The sequence below is a fragment of the Pararge aegeria genome, chromosome Z (genome assembly GCF_905163445.1).
Source record: "Pararge aegeria chromosome Z, ilParAegt1.1, whole genome shotgun sequence".
Classification (NCBI taxonomy): domain Eukaryota; kingdom Metazoa; phylum Arthropoda; class Insecta; order Lepidoptera; family Nymphalidae; genus Pararge; species Pararge aegeria.
In genome coordinates this window covers 25068731-25086614 of record NC_053208.1, presented here as the reverse complement: position 1 = coordinate 25086614, position 17884 = coordinate 25068731, and the positions used below count along the sequence as shown (strand labels likewise).

Genomic DNA, 17884 nt, shown 5'->3' with positions numbered 1-17884 from the left:
CCACACACTTTCTCTTTTATATATATAGAAGATAGAATTATACAGATTACCTAATGAAATCTTTGAGATGTCTCTCAGTAAATTAGTAAGTTTATATAAAACGTAAGCTTTCCGAAAAATCCTATTATAATGTTAAGGATTACTTAAACGATAAAAAATCTTGGGTGTGCATTGCTCTAACTTCATAGCTTAATATTAATTTACTTTGAGATGGTGATAACAAAAAAAATTACCCGCTTAAGTTTGTTGTATCCTGTATGTTTATATCCTGGGAAAACTATTTAGGTACCGAATGATAAAAAAAATAGGAAAACGGTTAACCGGGAACGGGAACGTACGGGAACGTTCCCGCTAATTCCATACTTATTTTGTTCTTCGAGCTCGAAAGTCTGATAGAAGTTTCATAAAACACTATTTTTTAAATTCTCTAATTGCTATAACTTTTGAACGAATCATCCGATTGCCATTCCAGTTATTGAGTCCTTTGAAGAATTCTAGATCAAAAATCATTCAGACGAAAATTGACAAAATTATTCTCAAAAAACACTTTTTTCAGAATTTTTCGTTTTCGATATATTTCGAACGAATCAACCGATTTTGACCGGACCGGAAGCGATCGACTGGGCTAATCAAGCTTCAGAGCTGATTAGTCTTTGGGTTCGATCCGAAGGTAGAGCCGTTTAAAAGTAATTCTAAAAAAACAGTTTTTTTATTTTTGAGATTTCCCGGAATCTATCGGTCTGAATCGATCTAGAAATTGTAGAAAATCTAAGTTTAGTGAAGCCCTTTCGATTGCCGCCAATTGCGATCCAATCGATACAGCCGTTCTAAAGTTATGAGAGCTTTAGATACATACATACACACATAACTGTGAAGTGTAGGTATTGGAAAGTCAAATAAAACAAAAATAAATACTTATTATGAACGTGTATTTGTAATAAACAAATGATTGGTACTTTTACTAAAATTACAAACTAAGTATAAAAATGTTAAACTTTTTATAAACATTAAAGCGCTTACATATAAGGAATCTAAAGTTGAATATTCAATAAGTTCGCGAACCTGTAGCACTGCACACTTTAATAAGAGCTATGGCAGCTGTATTCTGATGATAATAATATTATTTTATGAGCCTTTATTCACACATGTATACCTAATTGAAAAATAACTAATAAATAACTCGTAGTAATCGCAATAGACATACATTCATTAGCTTTATTCGCGCACCACTGCAGGTTACAGTCACAGAACTCCACTCTCATCGGTTTATTGGAAAGAGAGATTTATATTTATGTAATATTGTAGACTTAGTTCACGCTGGTGCTTACAAAGTGGAGCGGAGTATTCAAGTTCGTCGTAGTATTCCTGCTTCAATTTCGTGAACTTATTAGGTTAAAATATACAGATTATAGTCAAACATACTAAATAAATATTAATGTTATTAATACGATCCGTTCCGATTATATTATACCTCATTAAAACGTAGGTAATAACTATTATATATGTATGTAATGTTACAAATTCAAGAATAATATTTTATTTTATAGTGAATAAATACTTACATACTTAATGTAATAAAATATTGTGTTATATACAGATAATGAATTAACTGTACACCTGGAATGACGATTATTCAAAAAGAGTAGAGACTTTCATGTTCAATCAAAATCATGAATTTTATTTTTTTTAACATGCGGTTAGGTTAGGTGATGATCACTTTCTAGCTAGATGTGAACATAATACAACCGTACCGTTGTTTTAACATTAAGGTTAACCAGGTTAAGCATAACCAGGAAAATAAGAAACCGCACCATATTGCGGTTAGAAATGGAACTATTTTGTTTATATACACTGTGGCGATTGGCCTCTGTATTTTATTTACCTAGCAACACTATTGTCGCTTCTTAGACAAGTTGAAACTCGTTATTGTTGATTAGAACTCAACTTCGAAATCTTGAAAGCTACTAACGGAAATTTAAAACTTATAATCAGTTTAATAATAAACAGTTGTTATACTATTACAAATGGAATTGTTATTGTGAGGTCCACAATCCTAGAGCACGTACTGTGTCAAATGTATTGCCATGCAAATAAAGCGACACCAGAACAGGTTTTTTATTTTCCTAGTCAAACTTTTACAGCATTATAGACATGAGCCAATTAAAACGAATATCAGATCTTAAGAAAATAAACATTACCTACTATTTCAGTTATATTATCAGCTAAGGATTATTTAATTGAATTGTTGCAAGCATTTCATATGACGACGCACTCATGAGGGAACACAAGTCCGTACACTGCTGTTGTTGGGCATGCTGAAACAAAAGAATGGATTAAAGATAAATTTTTATTTATTTTTTTATTTATTAAGTTAGGTGGAACTCATTTGGCAGTTCCACAACTTGTAATGTGATACATTTCAAGTTCTCTACCATATAATAAGAAACTTTCGGAAGCATATTAAACACGCATATTAATACATCGAGTTTACTATACTAGTGGTGAGTTTCTTAATGACAAGGTTGCCATGATTGTTAAATAGAAAAATGATGTTGGAAAAGGGCAACTGCTGAGTTTCTTGCCGGCTTCTTCTTGGTAGAATCTGCCTTCCGAACCGGTTGTAAAGTCACTACAAGCAGACATACCTACTTGACGTTTCAAAAGTCCTTATATTAGGCCTTATTTTTAATTTTTATTACTTAATTTAAAAAAATCCTGTGCCATTAATTCACACACGGCAGTAATTAAACTTTTGCAAAGAACCCTACGAGGGATTGAGATGCATGATATAATTTTTTTTTTAAATAAATATAGCCATATATCCTCCTTATTACATCAGCTACCTGCCAATAAAAGTTCTATCAAAATCGGTCCAGCCATTTCAGAGCATTAGCCGGAACTAACAGACAGACAGAAAAACAAAAATTGTAAAAAATGTTATTTTGGTGTATGTATCGTAGGTATGTAGTATATTCATATACATGTAGTAAATAACGGTTATTTCAATATTACAAACAGACACTCCAATTTTATTATATGTATAGATTTCTTTATATAAATATTATTCAGTTTCCATTCCATCTAAAATCGGAAAGAAAATGTGTGAATTGTGATGGATTATATCTCATTCCCTCCCACACATTTATGTGTTTCTCTCTTTATAGTGTCGTAGGTATTTCTGTTTCATCAGGTTTCAAATCACAGCGATTCTAAAGAAGTTTCACCTCAAAAATGAGCTAAAGTGATTTCAAGTAGTAATAGAGTTCTTCGTGACATGGTTAAAAATAAATTAAATAATGTTTCGGACCATAAATACTATGATTTTGGGATTTGCAGCCACTCACACATAGCTGTGGCAGTGTCGGTGTCGACCATAGTGCCATCTATTGAGCAGTTAATAATACTCGAACTCCGAGAGCACACAACAGATGTCAGGAGTGACCAGCTAACCTCACCACTGGACTTGATACGTGGTCAAAGTTGTTTGCTGTTTGGGATAGGTGACTACCACTGAAACCAATACCAAGACCGGCATTAACTGCCTGCTGAGGGAAAGCAACTGCTATAAGACGAAGGAGACCCGAATGGTAGAATTTTTTCACGCCATCTGTATGAAGGCATCTGCATTTTTCTCCTGCTAGCGAAAACTCTTACAGCCCCATCTATCCTTCGTTTTGAAATGTTTATTTTTGAACACGGTAAGAACCATCTTCAAACTAACAAGTTTTAGGAAAAGTGCCCTCTCTGGACGTTTGTGGATAAGTTAATGTAAGGGAAGTAGTACATAATATGATGGCGCTAAATAGTATTCCCTTCGGACAGACCCGTTATTAATTGTGTACACCTTACCTACTTTTATTAGATAATCCTTTCAATCTACAATGTTATTAAATTCAAATTCAAATATGTTTTATTAATGTAGGTAGACCTTATCACAGGCACCTATGAAGCGTTCATCCATATATCATGTTACCACTAATGTTAGGTGATGGTTATACTACATTTGTTAATTTAAAACTAAATCTAGGAGGGTTCCAAACGCTACGCTAGAACTTGGTCTAAGAAGAGCCCACAAAAAACTTTGCCGGGTTTTTTTTTGTTATAACCATCTCACAGTCCAATTAATATTTACCAATGAAATTAGGGAAATTCATACCCAAGCTTTTTTATCATACATGTTATCCTTAATATTATAATAGGATTTTCTATAAGCGTATGATTCATATAAACTTTTAACTCATTGATTTTATTAGAGATATCTCAAGGATTGTATCTGGTAAGTTATAAAATGATATACCTACATCATCGTCATCATCATATCAATCTGTTACCAGTCCACTACAGGGCACGGGTCTCCTCCCACGATGAAAAGGGGTTAAGGCCGTAAATCCGAACTAGGCCAGCGTGGTGGTTCGGATTGGTGGACTCCACACACCTTTGGAGAACATTATTTAGAACTCTCAGGCATGCAGGTTTCCTTCAACGTTGAAGCAAGTGTTATTTTAATTACTTAAAGCCGTCATAACTTAAAAAAGTTTAACAACAACTTTGCCATAGTTACGTAACATGAAGTTAAGAAAAAAATAATAAATTGATTCTAGATGGCGCTACTTGCATTTTGCTCAAAATAATGTTACACTGGAAACAGATAAATCGATACGCAGTTTATGAACCCGCCCATTTCGTTACAGCTGCATTACAATATAGCGATCTTGCTCTCTCATATTGAAAATGTGCTATTTTGGTATTTGACCAGCGGTAGGTGATCCCTGCCCTAACGCCTTTTAAATATAACTGCATCTCTAAATTTATCGGCCACGTTTAACGCAATCAAGAATTTAGTGCCATCCCTATCCGTTTTTTTTTTTTTTTTTTAAAAAATCCCTATCCGTTGTATCTGATTGTATTCTCACCTATTTTTTCTATTTATTTTCTAGCGATCGAAGGAATTAATAAACTAATATTTCTTCCGGGTCATAATATCTTCAACCATAGTATAATATTATCTTTATTTGTCTATACTTTTAAAAATTATCTATGGATGGAATGGTCTATAATTGATCTGTGACATAACGGTCTTTCAATCCATTCGAAAATAAAGTGAGGAGTCTACGTCATAATCAATAGTTTAAGCTCGCGTTGTAACGGCCGGCATGCTCACTATTTAAAATATTCCATTGTACTATTCAAGTTCATCATTAGACTTGTGCCCACGGCTGGGCATAACTCATGTCATTGGTTAAAGAGATTAATAGTATAAACTCACAAGGCTCTCCAATGCTATTACTAGTACCCATTTATAGTTTATGTTGGTTAAGAGATTCAAATAAGATTCCCATAAGATATTTTGATATTTAAATGACGCGGGTTGTCATCACCTCTGTATTTTATTTACCTAGCAACACTATTGTCGCTTCTTAGAGAAGTTGAAACTCGTTATTGTTGATTAGAACTCAACTTCGAAATCTTGAAAGCTACTAACGGAAATTTAAAACTTATAATCAGTTTAATAATAAACAGTTGTTATACTATTACAAATGGAATTGTTATTGTGAGGTCCACAATCCTAGAGCACGTACTGTGTCAAATGTATTGCCATGCAAATAAAGCGACACCAGAACAGGTTTTTTATTTTCCTCGTCAAACTTTTACAGTACCATCAGGTTTGAGACAATTGTCGAATGTCAGATCTTAAGAAAATAAATATTACTACTTCAGTTATATTATAAGCTAAGGAATATTTAATTAAATTGTTGCCAGCATTTCATATGACGACGCATTCAGTAGGGAACACAAGTCCGTACACTGCTGTTGTCCGTACACGCTAAGAATTTTAGACTAAGCCTGGTATCTATATAGTAAACACTATATTTAAACTAGATAGCCAGACAAAGGAGAAGCTCTGCAGTATGAACATTGTACACCAAAATATACAGAGCTTAACCGGGAAAGAATTAAAAATAGGACTGGAGCATATCTAGCAGTCAACATAAGGAATTTCAAAATGTCAGTGCCAGTGTGTTCTTCAGAAAGACTGCCATTCGAGATGGGTTCTCAATTTTTGTACACAATACTATAACTTGTAAGGAGCGAAAAGACATACTTAGTATTTCTGTTGAACGCACTGTACAACTGTCTTGTGTGGAGCCGGAGCGGTTTATAATACTGTGTGTATACCATCCCCCCTAAGTGGTTTTTAACCTTTTTGAAGATATGCTTAACCGATTGTTTGTATTTACTAAAAAAGCAATAGTATGCGGGGATTTTAATTACTAAATAATGCAACTGCGACTAGGTTGCTTAACTTATTTAAATGTTTTTTTTTCTATTATGTTTTTTTTTTAGTTTTAGTAAACCTACAATAATCACAGCGACCTCAGCGTCATTAGATTAGATAATATTTTTCTCTACTGTGATATCTTCGGTAAGTTGATAATTAACAACTTAAGATCAGATCATTGTGGCCAACAAATTACTGTTTTTAATAATATAAACAAAAATTAACCAATCGTCAAGAGTAGGCCGATAACTAAGAGCAAATTTACACGATTCAAACGTGAAATATCATCCAAAATTCCTGCCCTTGTATTTAAAAACGGTCATCTCGACAGCCTTTATGGTAATCTCTTTAATATTAAATAAAATGCATTATTAATATTATATAGATTTCAATAAAAAATTAAGTTTAGCGATTGGGCATCTATTGGCATATACAAAAGTAGGGATAAGTTGTATGAGCTCTATAGCGAAAAACATTATAACCATACTCCAACTTTTCCCCAACACGTAAAAAAGAACTCTAAAACGTTTAAGAACGTTTGCTTTCATGCTAAGTCGCTATACTTTAACAATTTTCTGGGCATGACCAGAGACTGTAGCAGGTTAACTAAGCTCGGCTGCCTGCGCCGTCAGAAAAATTAGACAGAGTATCAAAAAACAGACATAAAGGTCAATAGGGCAATATTTTCTTTAAGAAAATTACTCAACTCTTACTCTAAAAAGAACTCAAATGAATAGCAAAAAGACTCGAAAAGATAGTTTGTATCTAAGATATAGGAACTTCGCATTACTATCAATAGATGGCGTTCTTAAGGTGGTAGGTACCTACGAAGTTCGCTGGATTATCTAGTCAACCGATCTTTTATTTTCTCTTGAATATATAAAACCTAGCTGTTCCCAACGATTTAAGGCGCGATATCACCCACGTTCTTAATCGTAATCGGACAAGTTATGTTTATGTTGCTAACAGTGGCATGGTAATTGCAACTTCAGATTTATTTTAATAGACGACGCGCTTTAGGGGGTACGCAGCAGACCGGGAAATTTACAACCCGTAAAAAAAACAGTACCTTTTTATTCTCTTAATCCCTCAGTTTTGTTCCTAATTTGACATGAGGTTATGCACACGAAATACTCACCTGGGCTCTAACTAAGTACAGATTAAACATATATTTTCTACCCTTAAAAAGGGTTAGTAGGATTACCTTTCTCGCATCGTTGTCCATAATAGCCAGTACCCTCACATTTGCAAGTGAAACCGGGATCCTGTACAGTCTGTATGCAAATTCCTCGCTGGCAGGGCGTTCTCGAACACACATTTGAACTTCGTTCTGTCAAGCAAAAAACATTTTATTGTAAACTATAGTCCATAACTTATATCAGTCGGTAGGTACTACCGACGCTAGAAGTGAAACAGAAGTGTTAAGTTACAGTGTTTTATGGAATTCCTTGGCTTATTTTTATAAGAATTATTTTATAAAAATACTAGCCGTTTCCAGCCCGCTTCGCTGGGCGAATTGAAAAAGGAAATAAATTACATTTTATGTTTCATTTTTATTTATTTTTTTCATATTTTTATTATTCTCCTTTTTTTTATTTTTGTATGAACATAAATAGGCCCCGCGGATAGAACTGTAAGCATCGATATTGTTTAGACTTACTCAAATTCCAAATTCCATCGATTTAGCCTGTATCTTTCATCCAGGTGATTTTTCTCACTAATATTCATTGTAACTTTCAATGTGCAATCATTATAACATTTCCGTGCCTTTCTTCCAAAAATTAATAATAATTGACATGAAGAAAAAAATTTGAAATGAGCATTGAAAGTTTAAGTTAAAGTCATTGCAAGTCTCATATGTGAAGTTGAAATCTGTCTAGGTTCAAGTGCGCCGAATTTTCTGTTAACTAAAATTTTCTCCGTGACATCTATTTTTTATAGAAAATTAATTGTGCATGTTTTTTATGAATTCTATTGGAATAAGTAACTAAATTTCTTTTCCACATCTCATGTGCTTGGAAAATGCATTCATTTTAATCTGTTACATTTCCGCGATCCCGCAATAAAAGAATTCGTCGGTTATGTAGTCTGCAAAAGTAAAATGAATGTAAAATTCTTAGTCCGTTGATTGGATAGCTACATGTAAAGTTAAGTTTTTGAAACCTCTCAATGACTTTTTCTCCACTGCCAAAAAGACGATTGTTGTAAGGAAATACACGAATATCCCTACATACACGAAGATCCCCACCAAATTTGGAGTCTGTAGAAGTTACAGGTTAGAAATAAAAATTTTAGATTTTAACACCCACCCCCGCAATTCCTGTTGGAAGTAGACTTTATTGAAATCCATTTTGAGATGTTCTTTATTTGAATAATAAAAGATTCCTACCATATTTAGAATTTTTAGAAGCTATATTTCGAAATTGAAATTTTTTATTGTTAACACCCACCCCCGCGAACCTTATTGGAGGTGATTCATTGTAAAATCCGCTCGAAGATCATTTTTATATTACATATAGAACACTCTCACTAAATTTGGAGTCTATAGGAGCTATCGCTTGGAAATTGAAAATTTTCATTGTTAACGCTCCGCAATCTTCTTTGGGGTGGGATATCGTAAAATTTGTTCATAAATCATTTTTACATCACTTATAGAAAATTCCAACAAAATTTGGAGCTTGTAGGAGCTTTAGCTGGAAAATTAAAAATATTAATTGTTAATACCCACCCCCGCAACCCCCTGTGGGGTGAGCTATCGTAAAATTCGTTCATAGCCTATTTCTACACCTCGTACAGAAGATTCCTACCAAATTTGAAGTGTATAGGATCTATAGTTTAAAAACGGGAATTGTTCATTGTTAACGCCCCCGCAATCCCCTTTGGGGAATGAATTTCTTAAAATCTATTCATAGCTGACCTCTACATAGCAAAAGTAATATTCCTACCAAGTTTCACGTTTCTAAGTCTTATGGTTCCCGAGATTTCGTGGTGAGTGACTATATAGATGGGAATTCTTCGATTATCATCGAAATTTTTAACTTTTTATCGCGCTTTTTTAAAATTTTCTTACATACAAAACTTTCTCCTGACAATTCTGAAGATAAAAAAAAGCCCAATTGGTCCAGCCGTTCTCCACTACCGTGAGTAGATTCTTAGCTGAATGTAAAAAACCATAATCCGTTTAATACACTCTGTTGAAATCCATGAAAACAAAAGAATCAAGAGAAAATGCTTATCTTTTGTTTTTATTAGCGGGATAAATGTTCATAAAAGTAAAACAGCAATAAAAAAATGAAGGAATGTTGGAATTCAAAAAATAGATAGCCATAAACCATCTAGGAAAAATTTCGCATCGAATGGTGGTAGTTTCATGTCGATACGATCAGTGGTTTAGGCGTGATTGAGCCTCAAACGAAGACCATTTTCATTATATATATATAGAAGATGTTTTTATTAGCGGGATAAATGTTCATAAAAGTAAAACAGCAATAAAAAAATGAAGGAATGTTGGAATTCAAAAAATAGATAGCCATAAACCATCTAGGAAAAATTTCGCATCGAATGATGGTAGTTTCATGTCGATACGATCAGTGGTTTAGGCGTGATTGAGCCTCAAACGAAGACCATTTTCATTATATATATATATAGAAGATAAGATTGTTTTTATTAGCGGGATAAATGTTCATAAAAGTAAAACAGCAATAAAAAAATGAAGGAATGTTGGAATTCAAAAAATAGATAGCCATGAACCATCTAGGAAAAATTTCGCATCGAATGGTGGTAGTTTCATGTCGATACGATCAGTGGTTTAGGCGTGATTGAGCCTCAAACGAAGACCATTTTCATATATATAGAAGATAGAAGATAGATGTGGCCTATAATATAAAAAATGAGGATTGCTGAAGTTATTTAAATGACACTTGTCGTAACGTGGACCTTATTACATCGATAAAGTGCTCGTAATCCACAATATTGGACGCGTGTTTTCATTAACACTAACTTTTGCCCGCGACTTCGTCCGCGTCTGTTTGACAGTTTCCCGTAGAACAGTTTATTTCAGAGATCTGCTGATATTTTTAAGTTGTGTTAATGTTTCCTGTCGAAAATAAAATCGGGTGCTGTTTTTAATAATAAAGTTTTCAATAGTCCTTAAATTTTAAGTCCTCCGCTCCTTAAATGTCCGACTGGAATGAATTAAAAAGTATTTGTAGACAGAAAGTATTCAGTTACTATATTAATATAAGATGTACCTAGTAATTTTTGCAACACTTAACATGATTAGATGTATTACCACCGGGCTAGCACAGGTAGGAGACAAAAATCATATCCCCCGATTATATTCCCTGACAATTAACGTTTCCATCTGCTAAAGCACGGGAATATGGAATAGGAGAAGTTTAGCCCCGTTTATTATTATTACAACTTGTTCGGCAGTTGAAAAAGCTGTGGGAGAAGAAAATTTTGTATCGTTTTCCCGGGGATATAATTGTGACATTTCCATGCAGGTGACATCGTGGTCAATGACTATGTATTGGAGTTAAAAAAAGTCATGGTGGACATCGTTTAACACCTTGCTACTTGCTTAAGGGCTAACGTGTAGAGAATTACGAAAAAAAATCCGATGTCCGATTCGCATCGCCCGCCGGCCGCGGCACTTAAATGGGTCCTTAATTAATACACAGATAATCCGTCGCTTTGGTATTGTATACACCGAACACGATTGAGTAGATAGCATGAAATCTTTTGGGCTTCCGAATGCAAATATATAAATAAATATACTACGACGATATACATCGCAATCTAGCCCCAAAATAAGCTTGTATTTTGGTTATGAATATTTTTACGAATAATTTATAAAAATACTCATAATAGGTGTGTTTTAATTACTAAAATATCACTTGCTAAAACGGTGAAGGAACATATCGCGAGGAAACCTGCATGCGTGAAAGATTTCCATAATGTTCTCAGAGGCGTGTGGAGTTCACCAATCCGCACTGGGCCTGCGTGGTGGACTACGGCCTTGACCCCTGTAGTGGCCCGGTAATGGGTTTATACGATGATGACGATGAAGGATTAATACCCAGACACGTAATAACATTTATGTTCATCACACAAATATTTTTCACTTGTAGGAATCGAACCCACAGCCTTTGATTAGATATAGAAAGCAGCTTATCAACCGACATACTATGAATTTACATGTTCGGTCTTGCACCAGTTTCCTGTAATACTGTTTATAAGGAAACTTAACGTGCATTAAAATATTGCCCAAGTCTTAGCTATAATTATTAGCAGTATCTATTGGAAAGCCACCGTATAATCAGAAACTTAGCTGGCCACCGACTACGCCATTTTATTTTATATAAGAGATTTGTTATTTGATCAGGCTTCTATGGAGCCTAGATAAATGGGCATTAAAAACATATTTTACAATGAAAAGATTGTAAACACTGTAAGTACATAAATAAATTAGCGAAATTGAGTATCAATTAAAATCTTTCCCGGGCTGAGTAAATATCACGTTGCAATTTAAAATGAGTATCTCTCGTACGTAATTAAAAGACGACCCGTACTTTTTTAATATAGCAGCAGTCTCCAATGCAAAGGAAGGTATCCAATAGTTCTGGTCTGTTTGGTACTTGATTATATTAAATGCAATGGGTATCATTACAGACATGGTAGTAAGCCCACTTCAGACGTCTGTTTTCAGTTCATAAAGGTTGCTTCTTTGCTCTATATTTCATCTGTAAAACTGGAATGCTTTGTGAAACTTTAATCCATCGTATTTCATTAGCTTGTCTGGGACTTCTTAAAACAAAATGGCGATTTAATAAAGCTTCTCAAACGTTCACTCAACATCTTCTCAAGTAGGTGTATTGTATTTATGTTTTAATGAAATTCGTTAGGAAGCGAACTAGTATTGTTTTACAGTTTCAAAAGGTTATTTTTAATTTAAATTGCCAGACTAAAATTTTAAGTGTTTCGTTTTTGCATGCTATTTTTCTAGGTTATAATAAACATGTTATAATAAGTTTAATTAAGGAATATGTTAAAACAGCGAGGGTACTATACATTTGATGACAAAGTTGCTTGGAAGCATCCGGCTAGGCTTTCATCTCTCAAAATTGTAAATTTTTAATGTTGGAAAAGAGCAACTGCTGACTTTCTTGCCGGTTTCTTTTCGGTAAAATCTGCCTGCCGAACCTGTGGTAGAGTCATTACAAACAGAGGACTCGACTTTTCAAAGTGGTTAAAGAGTAGGCCCACTTGAAATAAATGAATTTTGAATAAGAATCTATATAGATTAACTGCGAGATAAAGAAGTTTAAAATAAAAGTTGTCTTTCGTTCGAGAAAAAATATTTATCAGGAGTTGTCGCTAGCCCATCATCGTCATCATCATCATATCAACCCATTATTGGCCCACTACAGGGCACGGTTCCTCTCCCACAATAACAAGGGGTAACGTCGTTTTTACTCCACCACGCTGGCCCAGTGCGGATTGGTGGACTTCTCACACCTTTGATTACATTATAGAGAACCCTCGCACATGCAGGTTTCCTCAGGATGTTTTCCTTCACATTGAAGCAAGTGATATTTAATTGCTTAAAATGCATAACTTAGAAGTCAGAGGTACGAGGGCCCCCGAAAGTGAAGTCGAAGTCGTACCCACTAGGCTAAGCTATTCAATATACTAGTTCAATATCCACACCATCTTAAGTCACGAACGGTGGGTGTGGATTTGCACGCAATCAGGGTCCACGCATTGATTGGACCAAATTGGTCCAACAACCTATTTATTATTAACTAGGCCAAGTATTTGGGTCACATCCGCCGATTTGCCCGCTGTTGCACTTTAGAATCAGCGGAGTGAAGTGATAGCCTGGTGGGTAAGGCTTCGGTTTTCTTTTCGTGGGTCCGAGTTCGAGCCCCGGTACAACACAAACTTTTCGGAGTTATGTGCGTTTTTAATTTTCACTTTATTTTAACGGTGTAGGAAAACATCATGGGCCGGTAATGGGTCGATATGATGACGAAGTGCGCCGCTAGCTTCAAAGGTTGGGAACCCCTGCGTTCGGTGATAGATAAAAAGAAAATAAATGGATACCTCTCAGTGCGTTGAGGCAAACCCTTCTGTTTTTATAGATATATTCAGTTTTGCAGCCGTGCCCGCAAGAGCAGGCGGTACCGTAGATTTTGCAGCCATACTGTATTTGGTCCGGCTCACAGGCCTGCACCACAACTGAAACATAAAAGCGTTAAATTTAAAAGCATATATAAAGTGGTTAAAGCCTATAAGCCCAAATGGAATAAAAAAAAACGCGCAGGAATCTCTCGCAGTGTGGGCTAGCTCTTACAATATGAATAAATAGATAACAGTAAAAGCTACCTGAAAGCATTTTCATTATAGAAGCAGACCACTGTAGCCTTAGTAAAAGATTTGCTACCTCGCAATCGAGGAGTCTAGTATCGAAATACTCGTACATCGCAGTAGAATGGATCTTATACGCATTGAATTTGACTACCATGCTTTATCTCTGAAATGAGCTACATTAAGTCCATTTTACTTTGGCGTTACAGAGTTTAATACTCGGAAACGAGTCCTCGATGGCGAGCGAGTTAATCTTGTACTAAAGCTGCTGCCACGTCTTTATTATATAAATACCCGCATGAAACTTACTTAATATGTTTGGAGTCACAAACAAACTCGTAACTGAGGTAGGTAAGCTGGTACTCAAAGCAGTGTCTATCCATTAACCAGTAGCCTTAGTACGAGACTTGCTCGCTCGCAATCGAGGAGTCGTTTTCGTCTATGGTAATACTTTGAACCTATGAATAATATAGATTTCATACGTGTTGTAAAATCCTTTAGCTCGGACATACGACAAAATGTTTTAGTTTTTTTAAGTTAGTTTTAAATTGCAATATTTTATAAGCTTATAATAATTATACACATTCCTATACGCATAGATAAAGTGAAACAATTTACGCACTTATTAGAATTAAAAAGTTATATTATGTATATCTGGTAAGTAGGAGGTCACTGGGGAAGTAAAACAATGTTCAGAAGGACAGGAATAGCGACTCTAATACGAATGACATAAGGTCCATTCTAATTTGAAAATACAAATTTTAAAACTTGATAGCGACTCCTCGATCGCGAGTGGGCAAATCTTGTACTGAGGCAACAGTACACTATTAACAACTCGACTTATTAATTTAAAGCTGCTTGTAAAGTTTAGTTTACTTTTGTTTCAACGATATTCATCAAAGTGCTCGTGAGTCTCCGTGAATAGGCAGTAAGCGGATTAGGGGCTTGGATCCTACAACGTTTATGATATTGCGAAAGCTTTCACCTTACCTCTTCCCGGAGGAACCTACCTCTTCCCCCCTTCCTCTCCCTTTGGGTGCATTGAGTTTGTTATTACGTATTATACGAAACATTTATTTTCCAAAGCGATTTAGTTTCTATGTCCAACATCGTCAGCCCCTTGAATGTATACAATATGCAACTAAGTTTAATTCACTAATGCTAATTTAGATACAAGTGCGTGTGTTCTTTACAAGACGGGTCAACAATATTGACGAGTGGAAATGTCAATCCAAATTTAAAATTCATTAAGTAGAGTTTATACGAACTTTTTGAAACGTCAAGTCAGTCTGTTTTTGGTGTCTACCACCGGTTCGGAACGCAGAATCTCCCGAGAAAAGCCGAAATTCAGCAGATTGCTCTTCTTCAAAAGCATTTCAAAGTTTAACAATCTTAAGAATTCTTTTAACTTTTGAGAGACGAGATTCCACATGTACTTGGGTATTTGTCTAGTGGGAGGTTCCAGCCGTGGTCACTGAACGTGCTACAGAAAAAAAGCCAATAGTCAACTGCTCGTAGCCCTTACAAGACCTTCCCCGAGGCCGTGGTGTTAATGGTTGAGGAGTTCTCCCAGATGGTGAAGTCCATCAGCTTTATTATTGCGACGAGCTTAAATAGCTTAGCGGCCGTGTAATACTAGTTATTGTGTAGTCCCGATGGCCATCTATGATCCTTATCCTGTATTCCATTCCTGACCATATGGTCAGTGGTGTGCATAGAGGGTATGCACAGGGTATGCAGACGATATAAAATAAAGAAACTCTAAAGTTACGAGTTGCCAAGGGTAATATAAATACGAAACAAAACGGGTGTTGTATTCTATCTCATTCCCTCCCATACATGTGTCGTCTATAAATCTGTCTATTTCTTGATCGTGAAGCATTGCGTTACATCGAGTTTAAAATCACAACGGTTCAAATTTCCCTTCAATAATTATTATAACACAAAGCAATACAATATAACTCCGTAGTGCAGTTTGCGTATGCGTTTTTTTTTAACTTTAGTTTTTGGCATAATTTTAAAATTAATTTATCAAGGAGAAGAAAATATTGACACAAATATAAATTCATCAACAATCGTTTTTTCCGTTGCATCCGGTTTGAAACCACGACGATTCTAAAGAAGTGTTACTTCAAAAATTGAAAACGTCATTGTCTCTGGTCAATCTTTGGTAGAAGTATTAAAAGTAAACCACATCATGCGTTTTCGATTAATTAAGACAGTCGAACTTAATTTCCTAAATAAAAGTCGAAAGAAATAAAATATAATTTAGATTTAACAGAAGTAAAAACTTATTGCTATAAATTAAAGTCACTCGGGCATGCTATATTGGATACGGATGAACGGGTTGAGCGGGGACGCATTTACATTGGGATTTCCGTTTCGACTTAATAACACGTATAAGCTATGGCTTTAATAACTATAAATTCAAATTTTAAAAACCTCCGACCGTGAATGAACGTAAGTCACTATTTTGTAGTAACATCCATCATGAATTTAAAATTTGTCAAGCCCTTGGATTAAATACTCATATTGGGAGAGTTGTGAAAAAAGGTATAATAGCTACGCCATATTGTAGTGGCGGCCATCTTGGCCACCCTCATCATCACACAAACACACAAACACAAACACACACACAGACACGTCAATCTTATAACACCCCATCGTTTTTGCGTATTATATTTTACATAATATGTTAGTAATAATTTACGGTTTAAGCATATGAGCCAGCTGATGGAAAACTATCACCTGTAAGCAACATGTTCTACAAGTTGCCGCCTTTTGTATCCACCAATTTCCGCTTTTGTCTGTTAAAAGATACAACTGCCTTATTCCTAATGAAATTTCGTTCTTTTAGTCAAGAGTAGTATTATACTGAATAGACGCTAGCTAAAATATGTTAAGCATTTTCAATATCTAGGACACGTTTTTACTGATGACCTTAAGATGATGTAGACATAGAACGAGAGCGAAGAGCGTTGACGGTGCGCTGTAATATGATGGTCCACAGGTTTGCCTGTTGTAGCCAGGGGGCAAAAGTTAGTTTGTTCAAAGCCTTTTGTCAAACCTTTTACACGGGATCACTCACTGTGGATCAGCTATACGCCTACGAGTTCAGTTTCATTGTGGTTTTCAGAATGCTGTTGGACTTACCACGTTATTGTAGCGCATCTGAAATGTTCGCGAGGACTCATACTGATTACTTTTTTGGCATCGGAAGGAAACGAGCAGTAACGGCATTCTGAAGGCATTAACAAATAGACACGATTCTCCAATATACAAGCTATATTTAAAAGTAATTATGTGTTATGATAAAGCTCTGATAATCTACTGGGTAGCACTGGAATTCATAGTTAAGAGGTGAAAAGGCCCTCAAAATTTACGTAGGGGTTGAATGTTGTAACATATTTTATTTGTCTTTAATAGCCAATCGCTGAAGAAACCCCTAACTTAATAGAGTTCCAAACATTATCGTCTATTATTTAACCCGGATGATTCTCTGATCCAATCAGAACCGCCAATAAATATTTATATATACAACTAGGAAAAGTCTAGAGGGTGGGTTGGGTAATCTTGTTACCAAAACTTGGTTAGCCAGCATTCTGCCCCTAACATCATCAACCTTTGTCAATGTATCGTCTTCTAACGGACCCTCTATCTTGACTATGAATTGCAGTGTGAGAGTTCGGCGTATCACTTTCGCAGTAAATCTGCGAGACTCTACCACCGTTTCGGATATACAAGGCTATGTCGTAAATTCGTTCCAAATTTACTTCTAACTCAAACACAAACTCTAGTAATATTTCGCCGCATACTGGGCCACCTTAATTTAAAGCTTATAAAATGGTAAGATTTAAAAAAAAAATAATTAAAGCTTATAAAATGGTAAAAATCAAAAAATAACACAAAATTTGAAATCACAAAAGACAAATATTTAAAGTTTTTGCCTAAAACAGATACAACTACAAATATTGGTGTTTTTTTTCACCATTTTGATGAAGAATTACGTTTTTTTTAAACCTTATAGTTATAATCCGCAACGGGATATTGTTCATGACATGCATATTTGAATATGTAAGAGGTGAAGTATGAAGCAGTGATAGCGCATTGGGAAGGTGCTCGACTCCACTTTCGGGGAGCCGAGTTCGAATCCCAGCACGCACCTCTAACTTTTCTTAGTTCTTTACGCTTTAAGTAAATCAAATATCTTTTATTATCTCTTAATTTTTATTA

At 35.1% G+C, this 17884-nt stretch overlaps 1 protein-coding gene across 1 annotated transcript in view; it reads right to left on the bottom strand.

The window, feature by feature from the left end:
- Window positions 1–912: 912 nt before the first annotated feature.
- Window positions 913–17884, bottom strand: part of LOC120636159 (cubilin-like) — a 32168-nt gene continuing 15196 nt past the window's right edge. The window contains exons 2-4 of the mRNA XM_039907494.1: window positions 13388–13522; window positions 7485–7610; window positions 913–2315 (exon numbers count right to left, since the gene is read on the bottom strand). Coding sequence (XP_039763428.1) covers window positions 2257–2315; window positions 7485–7610; window positions 13388–13522 — 320 coding nt within the window. The 3' untranslated portion in view covers window positions 913–2256. The remainder of the gene's footprint in view (window positions 2316–7484; window positions 7611–13387; window positions 13523–17884) is intronic.